We start from the raw sequence: 27,663 nt of genomic DNA, 5'->3' as shown, positions 1-27,663 counted from the left end.
TACGGTTCAACGCTATAGTTTAATGGCTCTTTCGCGTAGACTAATAAAACATTGAAGAAAATCGAAGTCAGAAGCTGAGTTGTTACTCAACACAGACGAATATAGCGGTGACCGGCATGCTTGCTGTTTACATTACTTCCACTTTTTCCTTTCACTAGCTACACGGCGTAGTTTTTAGTTTTTTTTTTTTCGTACAAAGAGGTCAGTGCGCTTGGCCGCGCACAACGCGGTGGAGGCTAAATTAGGGGGCCGTTATTAGCTTTAAGCTGATCGTTGAGGAAAGCTGAGTGACGTTGAAAGCGCATTTCTTTTATTATTTTTCTTTTCTGAACTTTGATGGCTCCCTCCATCGCCGTACATAGAGACACAGGCGAAGAAAAGCGCGGAGCTCAGCGTTTATAAGCAGCACGGTGTGGCGCGACCGTAATCCAGCCGCAGCTTTTCGCGAGTCGGGCCTTGGCTTGCCGGTTTTGTTTACAACTTCTATTTTTTTCGGTCGTTTCTATAAAACGAACCAAGTGAAAGAAAAAAGTACAGAAGTGAAAGAAACCGGATAATAAAATGGAAAAACGGCGCAAGTATTGGGAGGCATATAACGTCGTTTCCCAGGCCATCTACGTTGAGCGCCGCATCGTGCACCATTGTGGCTAGGCTGCCGACTTTTGATGCGTTTTGATGACTTTTCGCGACCGGCACTTCGTAAAAATAAGGAAAGAGAGAGAGAGAGAGATGAAGCAAGAAGAAGAGAGGGGAGAGGTTTGCTCGCTGTGAGCAGTGGCGAGCATTGAGGTCCCGAGTATAGTAAAGACCCCGCGTTCCCTGCAACGGGAGAGGCGTCGTTGGAACCCGATGACGCGGCACATATCCCGGCCAGGCGCGCAGCCCATCTGCGGCTCGCGCGGCCATTCGGACCAAGTGGGTCCGATCGCGGGCAGCGCCTGATGTCTCCCTGGTTTTTCCCTCGAAGGGGGCTAGCTGCTTGCCAAAGTCGGAAACAAGTGGCGAATTAAGTCAGTGGTCGCCGCCACAATGAACCGCTTGCTCCTGGGCGCGAGCGTGTGTGCGCTCCTATAGCTGACCGCCCACCCAGACTCCTTCGCACACTCGTGGCAGCTGAAGCCCGGACCCGATGCTGCTTATGTGTTTATTATTTTATTTCACGTCTTCGTTCCTCATCTTGAGGCTGCCGTCTCCTCCATCAGGGAGCGTCAGTGCTGACCACCACTGTGCCCGGGAATTTAGTTCCATTTTAGCCGTTTATTTCCCTACTTTATATATTTTAGTTTGCTTGCATCTAGCAGTGGTAGTGTCATACCGCAATAACAAAAAAGTCAAAAAGCGTTACGAAAACCCGGAAGGTTTACACTATACGGCAGTTCGTTTCGTCTTTCCGAGCTGTGATATGTATTTTATTTTTCTCTGCAAGACACCGCATTATACTTCATGTGCTTCAGAATGCAGAGAGCTAGCGACGCACAAAAAACAAAAAAACAAAAACAAAATCCATCTGCGTTCCTTAAGCGAGACTTCGCACATTGGTGCCATTGTTTTCGTATCTGGCCGTTCTTGCCAGATATCTCGCTGTTTGCCCTTCGTTTTGCACGTGTGAGTGGGATGAAGCCGGTTAGGTTTGACGCGTAATTTAGGCTTGTTGGTTCCTAAAACTTTTCCTGCCTCCGGTCTAATCCCTCCTCCTAACTTTAAGGCCGAGTGGTCGCACCTTTTTCCTGAGGTTACTGCGCGTGCTAGTGCACTGTTTTTGTCCGTAAAGATTATTTGTTGGTTGTGCCGAAATCAGGAAGCTTCAAGTAGCGTCACTTTCTCGGCCTACTCAGACCAGAAACCGAGGTTGAGGGTAACGTGCTCGTAAGCTATAGGTAGGACCAACCTGACGTAACACTGTTGGCAACTGCGACACCACAGCGACGGTTATAAACTAACTAGAGTATACAGTGTGTGGCAGTTTAGAAAGACACTGAAAAGTCTCCAGCTGCAACCGCCACGCAGGTAAACGATGTCTTGCACAGAATCATGAGGCACCCCTGCCTACGTGAGAGAAGCGAGTGAGACCCGTTTCTCCGATTTATGATACTGGCAAGTCACACCATGATAATGATCAAAGTGACCGCGAACCCCACCCGAGGAACACCGCGAAGGCGGAGACGGTCGTGTAGTCGAAGGTACTGACACGGCTCATATATGTGGGTTCGGCTCACGATTAGCTGAAACCCACGCGTGCTCGGCGATCCCGATAGTTAAGAACCAATCGGTCGTCGACACAACTACAGTCGGAGACAACTCAAGATCCAAGCAGAAAATGCCCCTGAAGGGGGGCACTCCAGCCAGTAGCGTCGACTGATTCTCATGATGTCGTGGTTAATCCTCTTTGACCATATAGCGTGAAATCGCAAGGGGTCGCCGATGAAAGCAGATTAACCGCGGCTTAATCAGATTAACCATCGCGTCATGAAAATCGGTCGACGCCATTGGCTGGAGTTTTTCCTTTGAGGGGTATCTACCGTTTCGTGCTAGAGTTGTATATGACAATAGCTCGAAACTGTGACAGTTTACGGATATCCTTCGAGGGAAAAATTTATAACAGCTGTATCTTACAGGCATTCACCTATGGGGCAGAAACGTGGAGGCTAACGGAAACGGAAAGGATTCAACTTAACGTGAGGTCAGCGCAACGAGCTTTCGAAAGGAAAATGATAGGTCTAACGTTAAGAGACAGGAGAGGCAAGATAACCGATAGTCCTGAAGGGTATAGCTCGGAATTTCAAGAGAAGGCAGAAGTAGGAGGGGATGGCAGAAATTTGGGTGTTCGGATAGTATTAGGAAATATGCGGGAATAAGATGGCCGCAGCTGACACAGGATAGGCTTAATGAAAAAAATATGGGAGAGCCTTTCGCCCTGCAGTAAGTATAGCAAGCCTGATGATGATGATGTCGAGAGCCCGCAAGCATCCCTGAGAACTGGCCATATAACACTCAATCTTGGGAGGTGTTTTACTACACCTGTGCAGTTTTTTCTTATTTAGTAACGCCCTGTGTATGGCGTATGATACGAATTTCTTCAACACCATGTAATTCTTGCTTTTCAGAAAAAAATATCCCGCAATTTTTTTAGTAGCAGAGGAAACGAATTTTGCAGCGCATTTTTTCCACTTCAAGTCAAAGTGTCTTGTAAGAGTTATGCGCAAAACGTGCTCTTATTAATGCTCACGGCAAAAAAAAAAACAACAACAACTTCTTGTCGGAACAACTGAACTTTCGAACTGGTGCACTGCTACATCAAAGAATGGCTCTATGATCTGCTGTTCTTTTGATTCAGTTCATATGCTCGAAGATGTGTGAGCAATTGTACTAACTTAACATTTACTGAAAGATCCAAACTTTTCGCCTTTCGATTGCAGAAAGGTATTTTGCTGCTCGGAAAATTTAGCCTCCTATATTTCTACAAAGTACGAGCCGATAAAACATAATGCTGAAAGGTTAAATCTTTTGCCCTAGATTTTTTTTGATTGAACATTAAAAAATAATCAAGCTTTCCTTCCTTGTGCAACAAATGCGAAACAGAAGGGTTTTTTGGATGAACGTGAGGGTGAAAAGTTAGGTCCGAGTTAACCTGTTATATTGCTACTGTTGTTAATCTCAAGAAGTTTTGCTGAGTTTTGTTTCTGTTGGAATTCAGTTCAGTGCTTCTGCTATTGGAGATGACCACGACGCCAGTTCGCTGGATTACAAGGAACGAAAATAGGCTTTGCATCAATGACATAGTTGTAGCTCAGAAAAAACAAGCAAAGCTCCGGGCTCGACTCAGGCATTTACTGAAGGCCTAGGCCATGCTCTTTTACAATCCCCCCCCCCCCCCCCCCCCCCCCTCAAGCCTCAAGACGCAGCTTTAATATTACACGAAAACTTCGCATCCATGGTGTGCTCCACTTCCGGGAAGAGAACGCAAGAAAAAAAAATTCTAGGCGCGGCAAACACCACATCTTTCTTCCACGATCTTTGAGCGCCTTAAACGACTCTTGCGGGAAATGAAAGATAAAAAAAAAAGAAAGAGCGGAATGAACAACAGAATGCCGGAGGCCCTGTGACACGAGGCTCCCTTCCGGAACGCATTTTAGTTTAGCCTGCGCCTTTTTTTATTTAGGCGCGCTTTGTTTTTATCTCGCCTCTGGCCCATCTTGCAGGGTGTGCGCTTTGCTTGTTGTAACACGAGTGGTCCTTTGACGCCGACATAACGACTTACTCCGCTATCTGCTTCCTGACACGTCAAAATGATCCCGTAGGGAAAAGCAACTTTTCTCCGTGCAAGGAAACTGCTGGCGGATATGTTTTGTTTTAAATAGCCTTTCTTGCTTTCGTTCAGCAAAGAAGAAAAGTATACTGCTACAACGAAAATACTTTCCTTTATTTGCCACTTGACATCTTAAGAGGCCGGCCGTAGTTCTTCCTAGATTTAGGGTTTGTTCCCAATGAATGTATGGCGGCTCGGATCAAGCGAAATTTGTTCCATCGGAGAGACACATTGACGAGAAGAACTATTTGATTTCTGCGCTTGTATTTATTACATTCGCACTGCAATTTACGGCGTCGAAAGCCTGAACATCCCAATATCAGTGCAAAAATTATGTCCCTGCCTTGCCGCTGTGAGTAGGCGTCAAACAATTTACTTTCTTTCAAAAACAACTGCATGCCCACCTACGCTAAAGGTATCCGCTGTGATGGGAGCATGTTTTCCACCTCTGGACAGAGCCCATACAGTGCGGACCTCACACGTAGTGCAAGTAGTTACAAGGTAGTTTTAAGCATAATATATAAAAAAGTGGAATTAACCAAGGAGCCCTCGAGCTCTTTCCGAGTCCCGAGGCTACTCACATAATATCGCGAAGTGACCATAGCCTCGCAGGGCCCACAGATTCTCGTAGTCTGATAGTAATATTAGGTTTAAATACATAAACGTAGACATGGAGGAATAAATAAAAATATAACAAGGACTGCCACAAGAAGAAGAAAAATGCCTGCCTGATAAAAAGAAGAAAGTGAGGCTCTTCGCGACATAACTCCCAGTCCAGAATTGACAAATTCAATCAGGTTCAACGCAGGAAATGAAAACAATGTACCGAAACAATCAGCAGAGCGGAAAGCAACGCAGAGAACACAGCAAAATGATGTGCATTCAGCAAGTTAACCTGATGAGAACATGAAAACACAGAGCATGCATAATTATGGATTTAACATTGCGGTAAATCACTATGAAAACACTGTCTAACAAAGGCCGATACAAATGTGTCCTTTGTGACGGCTTAGAGCGAACTTAAAGCAGTCATTATCTGTCCTAGTTCTGAATCTTCAGAAGGAAGCGTGCTTCGTTGGTCCAATGGGAATCGAACTATCTTTTACTTCATTTTCATGTCTTAATGCTATTTATAGAGAGTGTCCAAAATTAGGCTTTGAAAAGTTTTCAAAAACAAATTATGAGTATTACGCGAAAGCGGTTTCGGCATCTAGGTTATGTCAGCACGCAATCACAGTCCGAAAGAAAACAGTGGCCGTCAATTTTCATACTCGCAAAAATTATTCAATAAACATTCTGCTGAGCGCAGTTAGTGTGTGCGTTTATACTGGTAGCGTTTAGAGTATATTATACGTCCTTCTCCATTTGTTTCACTGTGATCTGTGTTTTAAGGTCTCTTATTGTAGCCTTTTTGCTACTCTATAGCATATAGGGAGTCAGGTGCGTGGATTTGTATTTTTAATTGCCAGAGACCAAGCATTTAATCTATCATATGGAACACAATTATTCAGTTGGACATCGACCGTGTCATTTTCTTGTTTGCTTGCTTCCAGCATATCAAATAAAATCGTTGCCAGTTCATTTCACTAAAAGCAGGCTGTGTTAGTTTTTGTTTTTTCTTAATTATGAATGTTTGCAACCATACACAAGCTTGTTTAAATTCGGCCTGTCCCATCTGCAACGTTTCGGGTGACGACAACAACAACAAGAACAACAAAAAAAAGGCCAAGCACTTTAGTAAGCTTAGGCCGTAGGGCACCATTAAAGGTTTCCCTTGTTTGCATTTCACCCAGTGCAGACCATTTTCCAGAGTGTCGGCTAGCACTGCAAGAGGAGAAAATAGATTAGTGGAAGGAACAGATCGTTACATCTACCCTAATGCATTTTGGGCCTGTTTCATTCGTAGAAAAAAAGCAAATATAGCAACAAAGACGCTGAAGTCGTTATATGAAAACGTACTCGGCTTCATTCTTGCGTAAACAGAATATGCAATGTTTATCGTCGGTCCCCGAGCAGGTTTTTCATACAGGCATGGCGGAAGTCGTCAGTCATTTTTCTTTTTAAGGAACAGCGTCCTATTTCTGATATTCATGGACCCAGCTCAGCGACGATTAACCGTTCGTTTACGTTGGTTTTCTGGTACTGCTGGAATATACTTTGTTTGTAACCTTTGCGTTATGCGTCATTTTCAACACTGAAACTTACTGTCAAGGCTAACAGTGCCTTTTTGCCGCACAGCGTTCAATGTATTTCCTTGATTCTCTCGCAGATTACGAAGTCCTACCAGAGTTTGCTGAGCCTGTGCCGAATGTGAGCGCTATTGTTGGCCGCACAGTAAAGCTGCCCTGCATGGTCAACAACTTGGGACAGTATCGGGTAAGTTGTCATATTTAGGAAACTTTTATAATTTGTCGTTCGCGAAAGCCCTGGTATCGAGGTTCCTTTGAGGAAATTTTTGAACGACGTGGATTGGAGTTGGCATGCAAATCCCTTCGTCGTATTCGTTTAGTCACAACTACATTGTAAAGAAGAGCGATTAGTGCTTGCGGGTCGTGTTCACAACACACGCTGGTCGACAGTGGCTGCGAAATAACTCAGCCAACATTTTTTCAGAGCTATGTTCTTAAGCTTTTCTCGGTCGACAAGTCAGACGTTTTGCGACTTTGCTTTTGCTGTAGGTCATGTATAAATTTTGTCGGGTCGAAAACGGCGCACTGAGCTCATAGCAGAGCTCGAGCATGCAGAGACTGGTGAAAAAGTTAGGAGACCGCGCTGCAGAAGAAAATGTAAAACAGATTACTTTCATCTACAAAGCAAATACAAGATTGTTAAAACTTTTATACGATCTCAGTCATGCTTCTTAAAAATAGTAAACAAAAAAACTATAGGCTGTCTCGTTTTTGGAACGACTAAAAACTCTTTCGGCTCGAATGCATGATGTCTCATCCACTGCTGAAGAAGCAATGTGCTGTCGCGATTAAAACAGCGTTATTCTCAATAAAGCGAGTGACCAGGTCATCGGTGTTAACACGATCAAACTCACAGAACCGTTCTTATGCAAACCGGGCTTCTAATTTGTCATACCTTATGGGACCGCATATCGAAATAACCTCTAAAAAGATAGACAAAGTACCAGCCGACTCCGAAATGACACTGACAGGGGGAAAAAAAAGCAAATATCGTCTCGCCATTATTTGAATAAAGCGCAGTTGTATGTGCTGATAGAGAGTGCTCAGCTGTTATTCGGCTTTACTATCGATATTAGTGCTATGCTTGCCGCAGTGTTTAATCTTTGTTGTTGGGAGCCAATAATATATCTGAAATTAGGTTTGGTTTGGTTTATGGGGTTTAACGTCCCAAAGCGACTAAGACTATGAGAGACGCCGTAGTGGAGGGCTCCGGAAATTTCGACCACCTGGGGTTCTTTAACGTGCACTGACATCGCACAGTACACGGGCCTCTAGAATTTCTCCTCCAAAGAAATTCTAGCCGCCGCGGCCGGGATCGAACCCGCGTCTTTTGGGTCAGCAGCCGAGCGCCATAACCGCTGAGCCACCGCAGCGGCATATCTGAAATTAGGCCACACGCAACCATGCACATGCAAGCAAGGAAAGTGTATTTTAGCGCTTGGATTATAGTAGGAATCTAATCGCATGTTAACTCAGGCAACTAGGTGTAGCAAAAAAAATTCGGAACACTTCTCGGCTGCAGGCTGAGCTTTATGTTTTAACGGTTTCTGCAAAAGGTGCAACGGGATCTTTCTTTCTCGCCTTTGCCACGCACCGTCCTTCCGCGTGGCGTCGCTTCTAATTTTATCAGCTCGAGTAATTTTCCCCACAATGCGAAAATCCTCCCCGGTTGACGCGCGGCAGTTTTCTACGGTCCCACCCATGCACTCCTCCTCTTGTCGTTGCCTCCATCCTTTTCTCTTTGTATTTATTTTTGCATAGGCGTTGGAAAGAAGAGGGTTATGGGACGCAGAGTGCTGCTGCAGAATGGACAGCGGCGTGCGGACGTCGGGGGAAGCGGGGAGGAAGAGGCGGAACGCAATGTTCCGCGTAATTAAGAGATGCGCTTAATTCCGCCCATACCACGTTTTTCGCTGAAGCATGGGCTTGTCTCTCGACTTTTTCTTTATCTCGTTTCTTTCTCTCCAACTTGTTGTTTTACTTATTTGTGGAGATTATTCTGGAGGTTATCAAGCTAGTCTTTCTTTTTTGCTCCATAAATAGGTCGAACTTTTGTTTGTTACATTGATACGACCTCTCAGAGTGAAATTAGGCCCGTCAAGAGGTCGAGGTGAATGAAATTGTGAAGTGAAGCTGTGAACATTATGCAAAGATAGATATAAATTTACACAATCTATTTGACTTGTGGTGAAAGCGTAGCCGTTGATGTCCACGAAAGACACCTATACTTGCGAGCCAGTACAATGCATTGTTTAATTGAGCTTCGTTTTCTCCATTTCATACATATAATTTAGAACCCTTTCATTCGCATCATATGAGCTAGAAAAAAAAAGAAAAAGGAAGGCCAAGCTACACAAACACACTTCGAATGTTTCGACGAATTCGAAACTTCGAATGTCGTCACACCTCTGACTTGAGGTTGCCCTTATTGATTCACTCTTATTGCTACAACTTTTCTTTGCAAAGAGATAACCACGACAGTTAGAAGAAAGAAGTAATTGGCCGGATCCTCAGCTATTTCTTAAAGCAACTCAGTAATATGTACTCGTTATGAGTTTTCCCGGGCACAATATAACATTGTCCCCGTGCCAACTGCTCTCAAACAGGCCATGCTAGCCTTGAATTTTGTGCAATACTCTCTCTGGTTATGACTCGTGTAAACGCCAACTCGTACTCGGCGTATTAATAGTTGGGTTCTGCGCACCTGTGATTTTTTAGGTATCCTCTAGAAGCGCTACAAACTGTGTTTTCGAATTCTTTCTGATTAACTTCCAGCTCCCGCTGGTTCTCATCGTAATCAGCGCTAGCTGTTTTGTGAGTAAATATTTTTTTCTCTATCTTAGACCTCTCTTTTGAGGTTAATGGGTACGTATCTTTCTTATATCTGTGCCAAGCCTAAATTTTAGGTGAAAATAAAGTCATCCTTGAGATGATGTGAATTTCAGCGACAGCAACTGAGGTGGTCGAGTCTTCAGTAAGTGTCGGTAGTGGTATGGAATTATTCTTGTGCATTTTTCGCTACATTTGCAACAGAGCCATAGGTAAGCAGTGAATCCCTTTTCCTAAGAGGAGTAGATTGATACAGTAGACGCTCACAAGGTATGTGTGGAGGCCGGCGGAGGAGGGTGATAAGAGGGGGAGGGGCCAGATCAAAAGCGTAGTCTCGGCTTGCTTGAGGCGCTCGTCAAGCCGAAAGCTCGCCTGTCCTGACAACGGGACACTTATCACCAGAAGGTGAGGGGCGACACCGACAACAATGTGATTTCGCCGAACGGCCAACATATAGCTGTCACTGTAACAAAAAAAAAATCACAGGACAATCGAAAAACCTGATTCGAGAAAGTTGCGATAACAGTTGGATTTATCCTCAATGATTACGCTGAAGCTGTGACACTTATGGATGATTTTACTGGGTGGATGTATACAATTAGAAAGGGATGTGAGTCGAGGAGGGCGGGGAGGGGAGTTGGGTGGCCAGGTAGCTGATAGGTGGAGCTTCTGGAGGGTGAAGGCTTCACTCACGGAGATTTCACAAAGAGGCTTTATTCAACGAGACTCTACGCAGATAACATTGAAATTTTCGCCAGTTGCCATTGTCACTGGTATTGCCAAGAAAGAAAAGCCGTCATTGAGAAAGGTTAACATCTGTGCGAGTAAAATCTCATATCATTAAGCGTTAGCATCATGGGAAGCGTATAATTTCATGTAAAATGCACAAGATGCATATTTAAACGCGCCATATGGGCAGAACCAACTCATTTTTAAACGCCTTCATACGCCATTTTTTTGTCAATTCGGACAGCTGTGTCTGTTTCCTAGCGCTAGCTGTATCAGCATAGTCTCCGGGTTTAACGTCATCGTCGCTGTGATCGTCCTCGTCCCGTCCACATACGCCATTCAGCAGCAAAAAAACAAAAAAAAAACAAGCTGTATGCTCTGAGCTGCCTCCTACGGCCGCTCTACCCTGTATTCCACCTACTGACGGAGGCAAAGTTTGCAACCGAATTAGAGTAGAATGCCCTAACCTAGACCTCGATGCCGAGCACTCTTCCCCTCGGCCACGATTTCTTCCCATCTAATCATAAGCTGTATAATACTGTTCCTGTCTATGTTTGTTGAGGGGCAGTTCAGCGGCAGGGGCAAGCAGGTTCAGTGGCAGTCATGCCCGGTATCCTCACTGTTTTAATAATTTCGCGAACACAGCTTGCTTTCGCTCAGCACTGGCATTACAGCCAGCACTTATTAAGGACCAGAAGAATAAGCCGGGAGAAGAATCTTCGTAAGATAGGGATACGAAATAGATTTCCTTTCTTGTACAGTATAGAGGGCCTGACGTCTGGAAGCTCCACATGGGCTATGAGGGACGCAGTAGGGAGGACTCCCGATTAATATCAACCACCTGGTGTTCTTTAATGCTTGGCGACATCGCGCAGCCCACGGGCGTCTTTTGCGTGTCACACCATCTAAACGTGGGCGCCACGGGCGGGAATCGAGCCCAAAACCTTTTTCGCAGCAGCAGAGCGCTATAGCTGCAGAAAGAGAGAGAAAGAACCCTCTTCGGGTAGTTTTCATCGCCTAATTTTCATGTAGTTAAAAAGGAAATGTAAGTATCCGTCAGCTCCGGTTGCCAAGCTCTACCAATGACTAATTTAAACTTCTAAACTTCTTGGCACACGTCTACACCCTGAGTGGTGTTATTGTTTTAGATTTACAGCTTTTGTGCTGCCCTCTCCGTTGATAACATGCCTTTGGACAATACTCAATGCTTTATTGTGGACCCTCTTCCATACCATGATCAGAGCACATCCAACCCTTTTTCTGATTCATTCCTGCTCTCCTTTTCGAAATTTGGTCCGTCTATGCTGTTTACCGAAAACCACGAACAACCACAGACGCGCTGTCGCCTACGCACTTTCTGTGTCCTCCATTTTCTATTCTTATGCCGTAGCGCAGAAGCAGTGCGATTCTGCCAAAATAACGTCCCCACAGGTGCTGCATTAATTACTTTGCACAACAACGGCTTAAGGCAGCGCGATATCACGCAAAAGGCTGTCACGCGCCAAATTTCGTCACGGTGTCGTCAGGGCACTGTGCCGAAATTCCAACTTTTTTTTGTGCCGCTCAGACAAACGAACAAGAAAACAATACGCGTCGGGAAAAGAAGAGGAATGCGCGAACGCAATCTTTATTCGGGAGCGCGCCGCAACAACGTAAGGAATTGCGCCGAGGCGGCGGCTTGAGATCCGCGCGCGACGAGTGTTTCACGCCTTTCCCTGATGAGGCCCAGCGTCAAAAACAAAATTCCACCCGCCCGCAGCTACCCGCCGGTGCCGGATATAAGATTCTCCGCACCGTCTTCATGGGCCACTCGTTGTGCAGTGCCCGCTGTCGCGCGCAAAAGGAATATGCACCGCCTTTTCCCTTTGTTCCTCTTTTTCCCTTTTTTATGTTGCTTCCCCCTTTTTTATGTTGCCATCGCGTTGCAGAATCTGAAACGTGTTGTTAGAGTTGATTGCAGGCGAGACGAGCAACGCTGCGCGCAGAGTCGCTTTCTTTGAGCGTGCGCTGGCTTTTCCCTAACGAGCACCCTTTTCTTCCCTGCTTCCCCTTCCGTATCCCCAAAACGCGGCGACGCCGGCAAACCAGGAGCACCTGCTTAACTATGTCCTGGCTTCCTTCGTTAAATAAAATTTCCGACGACGACGTCGACGACGTTCACAAACGCTCACAAACTATGTAAGGAAACATAATGGAAGTATGCACGCGAAAAAAACAAAAGAGAAAAGTATGCGTAGTTATCCGAAGGACATGGAATGAAAGGGCGGTGAGAGCATGACACGCTTCCGGAATTATTGTTATTCCAGGTGCTCTTCCTTGCGCATGGTCTCGCGCCCCTGTATACACACGCACGTACGCGCGCACGCACCTACGCACGCACGCACACATACACGCAAAGGGAACAAGAACCGCGCATGAATACGGCGGCGTCCGCGCGGCGTACATTTTCGATAAATGATGGCTTTGCCCGCGGACACTCTTCCCCCGTTTTTTCCATGCATAATCCGGCCGCTTCCCTCGTGGCCTCCGCTCCGTTCCGTTTTCCACATCCTCTCTCCACATCCTCTCCCCGTCGCCTCTCTACACCGACCTCTGTCTTCCCTTTTTCCCCTCTTTTCTCCCTCTCCTGTACCTATAGTCGACGGCGCGGCTTTACTACGCCAGTCGCTAAGTGAAATTTTTATTCCCGCGGCGTTGAAACGCTCCTTGGTAGGCTTCTTCTCTGTCCTCTCTCTGCCATTCTTTCTTTCGCTCGTCCTTTTCGCTCGGGTTTAATTTTGTGCTTACTTACAAGGCAGCTTTCTGCTTGCTTGTTGAGTGCAAATCTTTGTCTATGCGAGAAGAAACGTTCGCCGGAGCGCGGCGTGTTGGTGAAAACGAAAAAAAAGGAAGACCGAAGGAGAGAAACGGACGGCCGAAAGGAAGGTGCTTAGTAATGCAGCCCGTCAGCGACGGTAGGGCACTGAGCCCAGTAATTGGACCAGCTCGGGTCTCATGAATTATTCCCGCAATGGCCCCATTAAACGAGCGATCCCCCCACTTTCACCGCCGCCCCTTTCCCCTTCGTCTTCTCTTGCCCTCTGCGCGACGCTCTTCCCTTTGCTTTATATCTCGAATACGAGCGCGCCCCGCACGAGCCGACCGCTCCTCCTCATTGTGCTTTTCGTTTCTTAGCCACGTGTTATTTTTTTTTTCTTCTTCAATCCATTTGTGCGTGTTCGTGTCAGCGGTGGGGAAACAGAGAACGAGCCGGTCTCCGCTCCGAAGCCCGATGCGACGATTTCTCGCTTTATTATTATGGCTACTTTTTGTGCCCCGCTCCGACCCTGCTTGCACGTTCCGATGCTTGCCTGTCCGCAGCGATCCGGGAGCTCCCGTACCGCGTCCGACTGCGACTGAGTTGCAGCGAAATCTGCGCTTTTACGGGTCGAAGCGCCGTCGGGTAGAAAGCAGCGTTCGGTGCTCTGTCCTTTAGGTCTCTCTTGAACATCCCTCTCAGTCTTCTTTATATTTATACACGACGCCGGTCACCTCCCTGTTCGTCTCCTTGTTTGGTTTTTCTGACGATGCTGTTCTGCTTGCGACGTGCCGGTCTCTGTGTGGCCGTACGGTCTACCTCGAGATAGCGGGCCCTGTTGTCCAGAGCTATGGGGGCTGCATTGGGTTGTTCAGATGTTTGCGCCCACTGTGAGTTCGTTTGTTTAGGAGAGTGCTTGCAGTCTTGTTCGCACGCTTGTCTGGTTTTCGCCGAGCCTGTGATTCTTGTACGCGTCCTCTTACGCAGGGGGGTTAGTTCCCGCATGTTTTTGTGAACATAACCGTTCATGGGGCCTCCTCTCGCGTAGACGATTACAGAGCTGTCGTTGCAGTCTTCCGTGACCGAAAAATCCTACCTTTGCCCTTTGGTTATAAATGAATTCAAAGGACACTTACCAGGCCGTAACGCGAGATGCCGAGGCAGCTCTTTTGTGGTAACTATAGTATCCTTGTTTATCCTTCTCTGTTAGGATGCGCGAAACGAAATTACGCTGTCATTCATGGTGTAACTGGGTTCGGCTCATGCAGCCCGGCGCTCTGCAGTGGCGTCATGCGTGGCGCCATCTCATCCAGGCGAGCCTGGGCAACGCCTCATATAATAAAATCTCACCACGTCCAAGCAAATTTTGAGGGGCATGTATTGGCGCGATAGCATTGAAGGATCCCTACGGTCGCGTGAGGGTGCCCTGAGACACCCTTTCGCCGACATCTGGACTCGTGTTGCCATCACATACTGTTCTATTACACATCATCATCCATATTAATTGGTGCACTTAATTAGGGATCCCAATAAATGAGTGTTCCTGTAATGTAATTCTCCTTCTGTGCGGTGTGAGGGGCTCGCAAAAGACCTCCATTCATTCCGTTGAACAAGCGTTTCTCAATGGTGCCGACGTAGAGTGCCCGGCTCCCAATCAAAAGATCAGCGACTGGATTTCTCTTAACCAGCTTTTTTTTTTTGTATTTAACAGCGAAACTGTTTTTATACATCACTACCCTCTTGACCAATCAGGATTTTCCAGTCACGACCGGGTTTTCAGCCGAACGGGACGTTTAACGCTTTCGAGTTAATATGTTAGGCATGGACGCCTTTGTTCAGTCACTCCTAGCGACAGTAAACCTCACATGTAGAGTGGTGGCTCAGTTCCGAGCGCAAGCTTCTGGGATGACTGCCGAATGCTCCTCTGTAAAGCAGCGCTTTGCGAATAAAAATTACAACGGTAACGCTGACGGCATAACACGGCTTATTCGAGCGAAAAGCTGGCGTGGTTCTCCGAGTGGTGTACTTGTCCTCTAAGGGTTGTTTGCGCTTAGCTGGAGAAGGCGGCGACTGTCGCAAACCCCTATCGACTATGCATGGCCGCCGACAGGCCAGGCACAACCAGAGCCTCTGCCTCCTGGTGCTTCCAACGTTCAAGGGCGTTGGAAGCAATGTACTGCCTGCGGTGATGCTGTATTTATCGCTCTTGAGCGAAGCGATCAAAGGAATTCTCAAACTGCTGCAGCTGCGGCTGGGCATTTTCGACAGCGCTTTCCGCCCCGGAGATGACGTAACGCTATCCGCAGCGCCATATAGTGTTAGGCATGCTAGCCAGCTGCTGCGGGCAAGATCATGATTGCCGACGGCCATCACGAATGCACAAATAAATCTTGTGAGACTGGCTGGTTCATTTTTGATGCAACGTATCTGCTGTGCGAAAGGGACGAGGGCGTAGGAGCAACACTTAAGTATGCGCGAGCGCAGCTTTTTAACCTTATTTCGCGAAGCAGTACTAAGCGTATGCAAGAGCTTTAAACGGAGCACCTACAGTCTAATCAAACACGTCAAGCGCGTGAAGAGTCCACAGGAACGACAAGTTCTCCGCCCTCGTCCCTTTCGCGCAGCAGAACCATTGCGTCATGGACGAGCTCCTTATTAGAGCTTCTCGCTATGAAAGAGAGCCGAATAATTGTGCACCCATTTCCACTCAGGTCCTGTTGATGGGGCGCTCTCTCCTTAACTTTATCCATGCAGAACAGGCACGAAGACTATAAAGTGGGACAAAGGAAGAAAAGGTAGCCGGAGACGGATTAATTTTTCGAAACCGACTTATGTGGCTGGAGCTATAATCAACGCGGCATTATCTGGGCCATACGCGCATCTGGTCAAGGGAATGGGTGCACTGGACGGCGGCCATGTGGTTCGGTGGGCCTCATTCCGGAACATGTGGGCTAAGGGGAGGAGGATGGGTGCTCCAGGGAATGTGGCATTAATGGTCTCGGGAATCCGCCTTTTTCACAAGATATGTGCCGCCTTCTGGTCAGTAGCGAAATTTCATCTGCTACTGGTTGAAAACAAACGGAGGTGCGATATGCAGACGCGATCTGGTTCCACGAAGATCCTGCTGCGCCTGCGTAGTGACAAGTGTGTGCTTTGCAGCTGCCGCCATCTGTCGCATGCTCCTGTCACTAACATGAACTGCGCATGCGCGTTAGGATCTGGTGGTTTTCTATGCAACCAGTGGAGCTGGAGGAAAAGAGGCGCTCATGCGCAGAGCGGCCTTGTGAAAAAGGTGGATTGGAATCTTGGGAGTAGTCTTCGGATACTGGGATTTACAGCTTTCCTTCAAAGCAGCTGCTAAAAGGCAGAATGAGGGAGTGACATACTTTATTCACGACACCCCACGACCGAATTGGGAAGAAAAGAAAGCTTTTGGGCTACAAGAAGCCTGGGCGGGCACAGTGGTTTAGGAGAAGGGAGGCGTGTCATGCTAGACGAGGTTAGAGAACAAGGCGAAGTCCGATATGAGGAAACAAAGTGACAAACGATGTGTCAGAGAAAGAAATTTGGGGATTGGTGGAAGCGAGGTAAAGTCCAGGATGTGTGTTTTGTGTCAGGATAACTCCCGCATAGTTCACAGCGGGCCCCTGTTAATGAGGTATTCAGCTATAAGGGCGCATATGAGCCGAAAATGACGTTTTCTTTTTTCTTTTGCCCTATGTGTAATCCTTGTTTGCTTGGCCGTACTTTACAATTTCTGTCATTTGTTGTCATTTAGTGATGCTGCCAAACAGGTTAGAATGTCAACTACAGTGGATAGCCTTCAGCGTACTTTTAACATTTCGTTTCGAACTTGGGCTGGAACGTCTCATTCAGGTGTGGACAAAAGTGGGCTGTCCCCAAGACAGAACTGACAGACAGACAGAAGAACCTTCGTGGAAATTTTCCACATAACCGTGCTTTCTAAAAAAATCAAGAAACGCACTTCCTTGCCGCAACTAGTGCACCTGATTGCTTTATACAACCCATTTATTTTCATGTAGAGGACAGCATGTTCCCAAAAACCACAACTGTAGCGACGAAAAAGCATGTTAATAAGTGCCTTGAGCTGAATAATGATAAAGGTGAGAATTCCATATTACTATAATTCTATATTACTGTATTACGTAGAGGGCCCCACCGATTTGCGGCTTTCGTGGGAGCCTCTCCGAAGCACACGAACTTGATACATATTTCCTGATTTAAAAGAACAACTGCCCCGATTTTTATGAAAATTGAATACATACTACGTGAAGCCTAAAAACAAGCACGTCTGTTCCCTTTTCGCGACCACATTTTGTAAGATACAAGAATAAATCGACTAGCTTGCAAGTGTTTACAGAGAAGGGGCGTTCTCAAAGTGAGTTCCGCAGAACTCGGGGGTCCCGCGGGCTGCTTTTCTGGGTTCCCGGAGCATCCATAACGGCCGGTTGCCCCTCCTGCTTCGTTAAAAGTTATTTCGTAGCTTCAGCTCTTCTTAGCTCGTTCCTCAGTTTCGCGCCGTTGGTGTGGGCGCCGTTCACAGTAAGACCTTAGAAGCGCGCCAGTAACAGCGTGACAGGCTCAAGTTTTGAAGAAAGAAGCGGCTGCTCGAACTTACTCCCGAGCCAAGACTCTGCTGCGCTTGGCCGCGCCAGTGTACTATCGGGGGCAAAAGTGGTATACTCCACGCGGCGGGAGCCGGAGCAACGGAAAACTGCGGCATTTGGCGAGCTAAAGCACGAAACGTTAAAACGAGCCAAGCGACTTGCCTGCTAATAATAAAGGTCACGCACGGGCTGTCTCGATCCCAAATGCCGCCTGTAGATGGAGTTGCAACGGAGTTTTCCACTGCTCCGGCTCCCGCCGCGTGCAGTATACCACTTTTGTCCCCGATAGTACATTTGTTTGGAACACCTGCGACACGGTACGGAAAGAACATGGCGCATACATGGCGACGCGTGTTGGAGTGCGTGCACCCGTGCGCGAAGCGAATGAAGCCGTGGGCTACACCTACGGGCTAGCTGAAGAAAGCAAAGACAAAAAAAAATTAATAGCTTGAGCATCTCATGTAGCGTTTTCTAGGCGATTCGATGGTGATGGGGCAAATTTTTTTCTGCTGCCTGGCCCGTCTGCGTCGAAAAGTCAGTTCACGCCGAAATATAAAATGTGAAACACCGAAGCCGCACTGCCGCCGGAGCAAACAGAGGAAGATATCGAAAGAAAACTGCGCAAGCCGTCATGTGATTCCAATACCCTTTTACGCGCGGGCTGTTCGCGCAGCCTCCGTAAAGTTGGCTGCTTGATCGGGAACGAAGAATAGTTTTCTGCGATCTTGGAGTTAAAAGGTCTGAGCATGATTGAGAGATGGTCAATTAATAATACTGATTCCTGAGAGCAGGTAAAGAAACAAATGCTGACGAAAAGGAACAAAACGCTTTAAAAAAGCGCGACGCGTACATTGAAAAGCAGCACCAACAGATTGTAACCGCAGTGGAGAGGGGGGGGGGGGGGGGGGGCTGCGTGGTACATATTTAAGGCTAAGGCTGTTCGGGTTCTTTGAGGCAAAAAAAAAAATTGAGAACCCGTGAATATAAACGTCTCAGTCGCTGGCATTGTTCATAACGTAATCGATGATCGTTATCGTCTGTTGTGCGAATGTTCTTGGGCAACGCATGATACTAGTCGTCGTAGTCAAAAAGCGTCCGCGATCCCGTGACCGTCCCGTCCACACCGTTCGTTCTTCAGGCTAGCTTCTTCATAATCAGCTGTGGTGCGCGGTTGCAAGAAGATTGCGGCAAGCGCTTTGAACCGCCTGTTAAGAAAATATCCTGAAGCTAATCTTTATTCGAAGCAGTCGAAGCAGCACGGGAGCCTTCGGCGCTACCGAAATGTTCGAGGCAAGAACAACCCGCCGAAGCCACCCGTCTGATCTTCCAGGATGCCGAGATGCGGGCCCGCGAGGCCGAAACCAATTGTGAAAGAAGCGATTATTTGCAAATTCACGATATCGCAGCTCGCGCCGGTCATCCACATTACCACTATATGTAATGAATTTTTTTTGTATGTGTGTAGGACGGCAGGACCATCAAGGACCATCAATTAGGGAGTAATCGTGGCTTTCAGGCACCACCAGACACAGCCACCGACGGTATTATAACAATCACTTTTTGGGAACATTCAGTGTACGGTTGGACAACCAGAAAATATGGAAAGGACGCAGCACTCCGAATATCTCTAACAACGTGATGGCGGCGTGCTGAAGCCGAGAGCTGGTTGCAGCATCCTCTCCGACACACCTAGTCAGCAGCAGCACTGCACCGCATACACACAGTGTGCAGGCTTCCCCAGCCATCCGTGTAGCGTCCGTAACGTTGCTGCAGCGCCGGCAATGATCGCGAATGTGGCAGCGGCGCCGCTCGGCAACGGGAGTAAAAGGGAGAAGGGGGAAAGATGCACTTTCAAGGAGAGACACCAGGACCAGGGGTCAGGCGGGCAGGCATCTGTTTGCGTTACGTGCACCTTAGGGAGCGACAGCAGGGGAGAAAAAAAAGAAAAGACCGTATAGTGAACTGGGGCGATTGCAAGAGAGAGGGGGGTGAGGGAGTGTAGTAGTCACGTGACTCTCGAGGTGGAGCATTGTCGTCTGCCAACAGCACCAGCGAAGGTGCGGCGAGACAGGAGGATACGATGCTTCTCGGACGAAACCGAGGGAGAAACGAAGGGAGGGAGGAGGCAACAAGCAAGAAAGCAACAAGGGCGAATCGAAAAAGACATCGGCACAGGAGCCGACTCCACGGGCAACACCGTGAAAACGGTGCGTGCGCGTGCGCTCCGGAGCAGCGCCTCCGGGAAGCCGAAGAGCAGCGGTGCACACTTCGTCTTGAGCCCTCCTAATGGCGACTTTTTACCGGAACATGTACCCTGATATACCCCTTCTTTCCCTTCGCCTCCCCTTTTTCTCAAGCCAGTTGCCGAAAAAAGGTTTCTTCTCTGCGTCTTCTGCTTCGTTTTTGCCGAAAAAGGCTCCTCCTCTATGAGGCTTGAGAGCGCTCAGCCCTAGGCCTCCCCTTCTCCCTCACTCTTCTCTTCCCTTTCTCTCCCTCAGCGCCTCTTTTTCGTATCAGTCGAAAAAGGGAGTAAGGGAGAGAGGTCAGGTCGACGCGCCCGCCGTCTCTTTCCAATATTTTCTCTCTTATCTGCGTGCAAAACGGGCGGGTAGGGCTGATGGCGGGGTGCTTACAGGGTCGGCGGCGGCGGAGGCTCGGGCTTGCATACGCGTGCTTGTGTGTGCGTCTCTCCTTAACCGCCGCCCAGCTTCTTTCGTGGCAGCGAACAAAAGCCGCGCAGCCGTAGTGCCCCCGTGCCTTCCTTGCGCAAACTCTCTTCCCCTCTTTCTCCAGTCTCCTTTAGTTTTTTTTTTGCTTAAACGATGTCAGGGGCTCCTCGACAAACTACCCTTGTCTCACGTTTTACTTTTTTATTATTTGTTTTGCTTCGGTTTTTATCAGACTGCAATCTTTTGTTCTTCGTCTCGATTAAAGAAGCCATGGCAGAAAGTCACGGACATGCTAGCCTTTTTTTCCGTTTTGTTTATACATACATGATCAGTTCTCTTTTTCCAAGAACTTTTTTCTTGGCGGACTAAAGTGGGCCTTGCTAAAGGTCGGTGCACTACGCTCACTCGTTGGATTATCTTTATCTCTTTCCTTCAGTCTATATTCTTCGCGCAAACTTAATTAATCAAAGCCGTTTTTCTTTTTTATTTTTTAAGAGCTGGGCGAAGTAAAGGCCGTGTTCGTCAGGGGGATTCACGATGAACCGGAGTTAACGAATCCGCCTCCGCTGTGCTTGTCCATCTCATTTACACGAAGATACGCTGACGTGAGGCAATTTGAGGATTGCGCGGCTTAAAGGAAATTGTGCCTTAAAGCAATTATTCTGATAGCAGAACGCTTAAGCTCATTGCTTGCTCCCTGAACGTAGGCAAACCGTATTCTTCCTAATTATCCCATGTAGACGCTTGCAGTGGGCGTTGCAATATTATATCCACTGCCCTTAGGAAATTCCCTAAGGGTTACTGGAATTTTCCTGGGGGTCTTACGAGATGTAAGTTCTCAGTTTCACTGAGAATCCAAAGCATCTGCTCATGTTGAAGATCGCACTTATCGGCAGAATGACTTGGAAGTAATAGTCTATGGCCTAAACTCAGGCAGGCCGGAAACGCGATATCCACGACGCCGTTGGCCAAGCTGCGTTGCGCCATTAAAATCAGACCAAATTATCATCATCATCGTCGTCGTCGTCGTCGTTATTGAAATCAGGTCCTCGCGTAACCGCGTTTAACGCAAAAAACGCCCACGCACTGTGCGATGTCAGTGCATGTTAAAGAACCGCAGGTGGCCTAAATTAAACCGGAGCTCTCCACTACGGCACCCTCCTCGTAGCCTCTGTGCCGCTTCGGGACGTTAAGCCCCACAATTTAAAATTTATTATTTTTCTTTATATCTTTCATAGTTATTTATACTTTATTTTAACCCGAGGGGGAGTTTTCTTTCTCCAAATATGACAATGTGACGGTTGCAATCATAATGTGTAGCGACGGTCTCGCAGTGTGTTTTGCATCCTGAGCGCGGTTATTGGGCCAACTGCAGCTTCGAAAGTACCACAATCGAGCACTACCGTTGCGCTGTCGCTGTCATTCAAACACACTTGTTTAGCTGGATGCAGAATTCTGAATAATACTTCTGGGTTTTACGACCACAGTAAAAAAATGCAGGGCTCGAACATAAATAGCGACCGTTCGGGATTGAAAAAAGCATTCTCTAGAACGGAACTTCATTCGTCTAACAATTTCTGTGCATTTATGTCTTACTTGCTTGAGTTGACAGGTGCGCACGTAATGGATGAGGTGTTTACGATAATTTACCCCTATTTATTACAGTCTAGCTTTCTCTACCTAGACTGTAGTCTAGCTAGTCAGTCTCTGAAGTGGGCCTGACTACGCCCACTGCAGAGCAAAGGTCTCTCCTATGCCTCTCGAATTAACCCTGTCCTTTGGGAGCAGCTGGCAAAGAACAGGCTTAATTGGAGAGACATGGGAGAGGCCTTTGCCCTGCAGTGGCCGTAGTCAGGCTGATGATGATGGTAATGAAGAGCTTTCTCGAACCAATTCGACCAAGACACATGGGAGCTCTACGCACTCTCTCTACAGTTCTATGTATCTTGAACTGCAGTAATATTCTCCAGCACGCGGCGTGAATTCACCTTTCCTTTCTTTGTTTTCCTATCGTTCTAAAAGTGACGACTATAGAGGGTTTTAGAATAGGGAGGCCCTATCGATTAGGGGAATAGGGGAATAGCGGGGTGCCAACGCGCATGCGCAGAACAATAACTCCCCTCGTGCTATATTTCTCGGAGCATGCGCACTGGCGGCCCCGCTATTCTCTTAACCACTAACCAATAGGGTCCCTCTATTCTAGAGCTCTCTTATTCTTTCAGAATCTACAACTCTTGTCTCCTATTTTGTGCGACGTCTCCCCAATCCGCCATTACGACTGCTTAGCAAAATGTGCATTGTATCCTTTGGCATCAAGAGAAAATTGCCGTGGATAGCTGTAAACGTTTGCACTGCCATAAACAACAGCTTTAGAATGAGCAATTACACGCAGACTTGGTGAATCTGTACAAGTTGCAGTCATAAATTGCATTGTCATCGACCTCACCTTTGATTCTCTCCCTGTCATGCTTAGGAAGTGCCATGCGGTTGTATGCATGAGCCATGCATCATGATGGAGTGTTAGCTTCTCAGATGAAATGCTGATAATGAATGATTTATAACTCGTAAATCTTTGTTAGCAGTTCAGACACAAAAAACCGCTTTTTGAAATACCGAATAGAATAGTATTAAAACGATAAAAACAAGAAACCGAAACCGAAACGCAGTTCACAGCCAGCCAGCGATGATACTTCGCGTTATGCAGTGATGACGTCGCAAGAATTACTAGAAAACCACTCGTACTCGCACTGAATAGATGATGGTGTGGCTGAAAGCGACAAGTCGTTTCATAAAATGTCCGAGGTGTCTCCAAACTTCGTTAGGGAAGTGGGGAGCAGGTATTCAAGGGCGGGGAGCGTTTGTGGCGTGGGAAATGACATGTCCCGTGGTAATTATCTTAAGTGAGGCCACGGAAACAGCAAAGTTTAAAATCGCCATGGGCCGGAATAAAATGCCGCACGGCTACTATTCTTGATGGAAGTAATTGGGAGCGTTAGAAGCACCTACAGTTTAAGAAAAACCTTTGTGCATCCCGTTGTGTCTTATTGGGTGTAATCATTATTGCTTGCCAAGCTGGTGTTGATTTTTCGCCTATACCAATTGTGTAATCCGCATTTATTTTTTTATTTTTTACTGCGGCAGATCCACCTTGTCAGACAAGCGCGTTAGTCCCGCGTTACACTAAAGATTGTTTTTAGGTGATGTGAAGGCGCCCGAAGAAGTTTTCAGAACGAGGAATTCGCAGTGAATAAGCGCAATTTTCTTGAAGTCCAAGCAAGTTGTCCTGACCCGAACAATGTGAAACGCACTCCTCGCGCTACCTGGACAGCACACGCCTGGCGTCCAGTGTGCAGGCAGCGAGTATATCACGCTTTTCGTGTGTTCCGTACGTTACGAAACCTTCCCCGGGAACCGCTATGTTGACATTACCTCTAAAACTTATCTGCTGGCTCAAGGGACATTTCGGCGTTGTTTTTAGAGGACCGCTTGTGTAATCAACCTGGCTTGATGCATAGACCCTTCTTTTGTTTTGCTTGCGCCCCACTGCTGTGTTCTTTCAAAACCTTCTGTACCAACCTTTAAAAAATACACTCGCTTGTCATCACGCCGTACACCATACGGTTTCTACCATCAGACAAAAATTCTCATATACTGAGTGCTCTGTTTGTATTAACTGGGTTGCTCAGTTTCTGAAGCAGACGTACTGCAGATGCCCATGTACAGCTGTCGGATTCGGCGGAGCGCCCCTTCGTAAGCAGTGTGCAATTGCGCGTATCTGTGGCACGAGGTCAGTGATTGTAATGATAGAAATGTATAGGTTTATTAATTGGCCTGCTACTCTACACCGGGGAAGGATAAGAGGAGAAGAAGGAGGGTGACGATGTGGTGAGGAGAGAGGTTAGAATATGTGTACGCACGTTTTATGGCATCACAATCGCGAGTCGAGGCCCGTGTCACTCAGAAACCTTGAAAACGTACTGTACGCATTTCCTGGACAGCTGTTCAACTGTGCGACCAGGCACCAAGAGGGCAAACTTGGAGTGAAAATGTCGAGTGTGTGATTCCTGTTAAATCATTGCTGTCTAATTTATTGTGTTTTATTACCGAACTACCTTTTGAATGAGAGTCTGTCGGAATCAGTGGTCATGACTCTGACAGACCTGACAGATTTCACCAGACCATCGACGAAAGAGTATGCTCATTCCTATACAGGACTATTACAGAAGGCATGCAGGCGTCAACGCACAAAAGAAAGATGAGAGCTACGAAGTGAAAGAACAACTGAAGTGTGTTAAAGCGATAGACGCCGTGGCTCGTTAAACTTTCTTCCTTTCATTTCTTCACTTCTTTCCTACAGTGATAACACCGCCAGCAAACTATGAAAAGCATAACTCAATTATTGCGCCGATTGTTCTGGCTAGACACTACGAGATGGGAAATATAATGCAGCGCCGCGAGGGCAGCTTGACTTTTGGTTTTGATTTCTTGAGCTTGAACTCGAACCTAATCCTGATTGTAGACGGAGTACGAAACACTTAGCAGATCCTTCGGTTCTGTCCATCTTTTCTGTCGCCAGGTGGCGTGGCTGCGCGTGGAGAGCAAGACGATCCTGACGATCCACAAGAGCGTCATCACGCAGAACTACCGCGTCCACCTGAGCCCCTCGGACCGCACCTGGCTGCTGGTCATCGACAGCGTCCAGGAGACGGACCGGGGCGGCTACATGTGCCAGGTCAACACGGTGCCCATGAGGAGCCAGGTCGGCTACCTGGACGTGCTCGGTGAGTGAGGCACCGCTGCTCTCTTCCCTTCTAATTAATTGGTTAGTTCGTTTTCTGTCTACTTGTTCATAAAAACCGAACAACGAGCAAAGAAGCCAACAAACTTTGCTTGTGCATTATCATTTCTGAGAAAAGAAAAGCAGAGATGGCTCTGTAATGGCATTCTAATAATGAAATATACTAAATAGATTGTCAAGAAAACATCACTGTTGTAACAATTTGGTTAGATATATTTAACGAAGGAAAGTTTGCAGTGGCCTTTCTATGTGCTACATCCTCGAAACAACAGAAACAACAACAATGCCTGTAAGCATAAAAGACTTGCATCTTTTCCTATATATAGTGACTGTAAGGTTCCGCCGGTAACGACCCCAAACGAAGCCAAAGTAAATACATATTTACCACGCCTGATCACCAAGGAGTACGTTTTGGACTTAAGCATGCAAGAAAAAGGATCAACATTATGTACAGCGCGAAAAACTAAGACAGGGGAAGAAACACGCGAACAAACAAGCGCTGACTATCAACTGAAAATTTTATTATGAAACTCGTGGTTATAAAGGCAAGAAAAAGGAGTTGCTGCAGGTGCACTGGATGTCAATTTTGGTTCTGCTCAGCGCAAGTAAAACTTGAGTGCTGCATTGCGAAGTGCAGAAGGCGTTGCATTCCATGCAGTTAATATAGTGTCCTTTCGTACTCTCTATTTTATTAGTCTGCCTTCAAACGAACTGTAACTGACAAACATCAACTCGCTCTAGCCATCGTTCATCTTGCATTAAAAAAATTCGAAATATGGGGAATCACCATCTAATACCGCTTTTGTCATTCATTCATTCATTCATTCATTCATTCATTCATTCATTCATTCATTCATTCATTCATTCATTCATTCATTCATTCATTCATTCATTCATTCATTCATTCATTCATTCATTCATTCATTCATTCAATGTGGCACGAATACTGTTTTGGTGGCGTAAGTTTTCTGTCAGGCAGTGAATGTGTTTTCAGGAATACGACACAACGGAGGTAGCAAAAACTTAACAACGGCAAGCGAGTCCTGTTTTGCACTATAGTCAGATGCAACTCAAAAACAAAGCGGCAGATTCCCCTCAGAGGAGCATCTCCATCCAATGGCGTTGACCGATTCTTCTCCTTGACCAATACTCTGGGGCCTGATAGCGTGAAATCGCAGGGGGTGGCAGATGCGTCGTCATCATCATCATCAGCCTGACTAAGCTCACTCGCTCTCATGTCTATCCAATCAAAGTGTCCTTTGCCAGCTGCGGCCACCGTATCCCCGCAGTCTTCTTAACCTCTAAAGTGGCTGTTTGGGCTTGTTGGCCAGTGATCATGGTTAAAGAATGCAGCGCGAGAAGACAAGGACAAACGAACAAACGAAGAAGTGGACAAGATTGGCGCTGGACAGGACTGGCAGCGCCAGTCCTTTCCACTTCTTCGTTTGCCCTTGTCTTTTCGCGCTGCATTCTTTAACCATGTTCTTAACCTCATCCGCCCACCTAACTTTCTGCTGCCCCCTGCTACACTTGCGTTCTCTTGGAATCCACTCTGTTACCCTTATAAGGACCAGCGGTTATCTTGCCTTCTCTTTACATGCCCTGCCCAAGCCCATTTCTTCCTCTTGATGAATGGTAACAACCACGGCTTAATCGGATTAATCGCTGCGTCATGAGAATTGGTCGAAGCCATTGGCTGAAGGGCTTTCTCTGAGCGGCATCTGCCGTTTCGTTCTTGAATTGTATCCGACTAAAGGCTCAGCACCGCGCTAGTGCCCTACATTTTCTTGGGGTAAGGTACGGCTGCTCACTTGAGGTTTATGAGGTCGCTGTGCGGAAGGACCTTAAAAGACTACGACTGCACCAATCCATAAGCTCCAGCGCAAATTCAAGAAACAACGTCATACATTGAGACGTGCTTAACTCTAGGTTTCGTGGTAGCGTCGGTATGCTATTTCAAATTCTTTCCCATATATCATTGTAACTTCCCAAGTGCTTCCATTTGTAGTGCAGAAAGGGTAAGACGTTAGATTACGCTGTGGTTGTGAGCGTAGCTTGATCTAGACAGCTTGAAGAAGTCATTATGAAACATCGATCTCGTTGATAGTTAAGAAGAGAGGAAGAGGAGCAGGGCGTTGCTCACCGTTGCCCTTTTCAATCGTATGCAACTAGAGGCCCCATTGGCCATTCTGGTCAGTCGCCGGCGTCACCGTCTGAATTTTGTTTTGCCATTCTTTATCGTAGCCAAGAGTTACGTGATATTCGTCTCTTTTGTTGTTTGTACACACGTGGACATCGATCAGAAGTCTTCTTTCATGATGTATCTGCCATCCGGGCTGCATACAACTGCCGAAGTTGCGGCCTTTTCGGGCGATCCTTAGCACGAAGGAAGACTAAGTCCTCAGCGACAGCTTGGCGGGCGAGAGCATATTAAGTGGGAGCGCATTTACGCTGAGTCGCTCGTTGAAACAAGACAAATAGAGAACTCTAGGCTCTGACATCTCCGTCAGCGTGGTAATTAAAGCAACCTCTGAGCCCATGATACGAACATCGGGAAGCACCGGCTCAGCCTCTTCTCATATTAAGCATATATAACTTTCCTCACTCGAACACACGCACATGAGCGCGCGCGAGCCTTCGAGTTTCCCCCTCCCTCCGGTTTCCTCTCCCCAGGCGCGCAAAAACTCTCGCAGCCCACCTCGGGGCACGCAAGTAAGC

At 47.1% G+C, this 27,663-nt stretch overlaps 1 protein-coding gene across 3 annotated transcripts in view; it reads left to right on the top strand.

The window, feature by feature from the left end:
• The window catches only part of LOC149342900 (lachesin-like), an 88,319-nt gene that overhangs the window by 45,569 nt on the left and 15,087 nt on the right, over positions 1 to 27,663 (top strand). For all 3 annotated transcript variants that reach the window (XM_089545405.1, XM_089545404.1, XM_089545403.1), the window contains 2 exons: positions 6,576 to 6,682; positions 24,724 to 24,928. In XM_089545405.1, the coding sequence (XP_089401531.1) occupies positions 6,576 to 6,682; positions 24,724 to 24,928 (312 nt within the window). The remainder of the gene's footprint in view (positions 1 to 6,575; positions 6,683 to 24,723; positions 24,929 to 27,663) is intronic.

Source organism: Amblyomma mixtum, chromosome 5 (assembly GCF_055824585.1).
Source record: "Amblyomma mixtum isolate Tamu chromosome 5, ASM5582458v1, whole genome shotgun sequence".
Taxonomy (NCBI): Eukaryota; Metazoa; Arthropoda; class Arachnida; order Ixodida; family Ixodidae; genus Amblyomma; species Amblyomma mixtum.
Note: the sequence above shows the minus strand (reverse complement) of the source record. Positions and strands in the feature narration are given on the sequence as shown.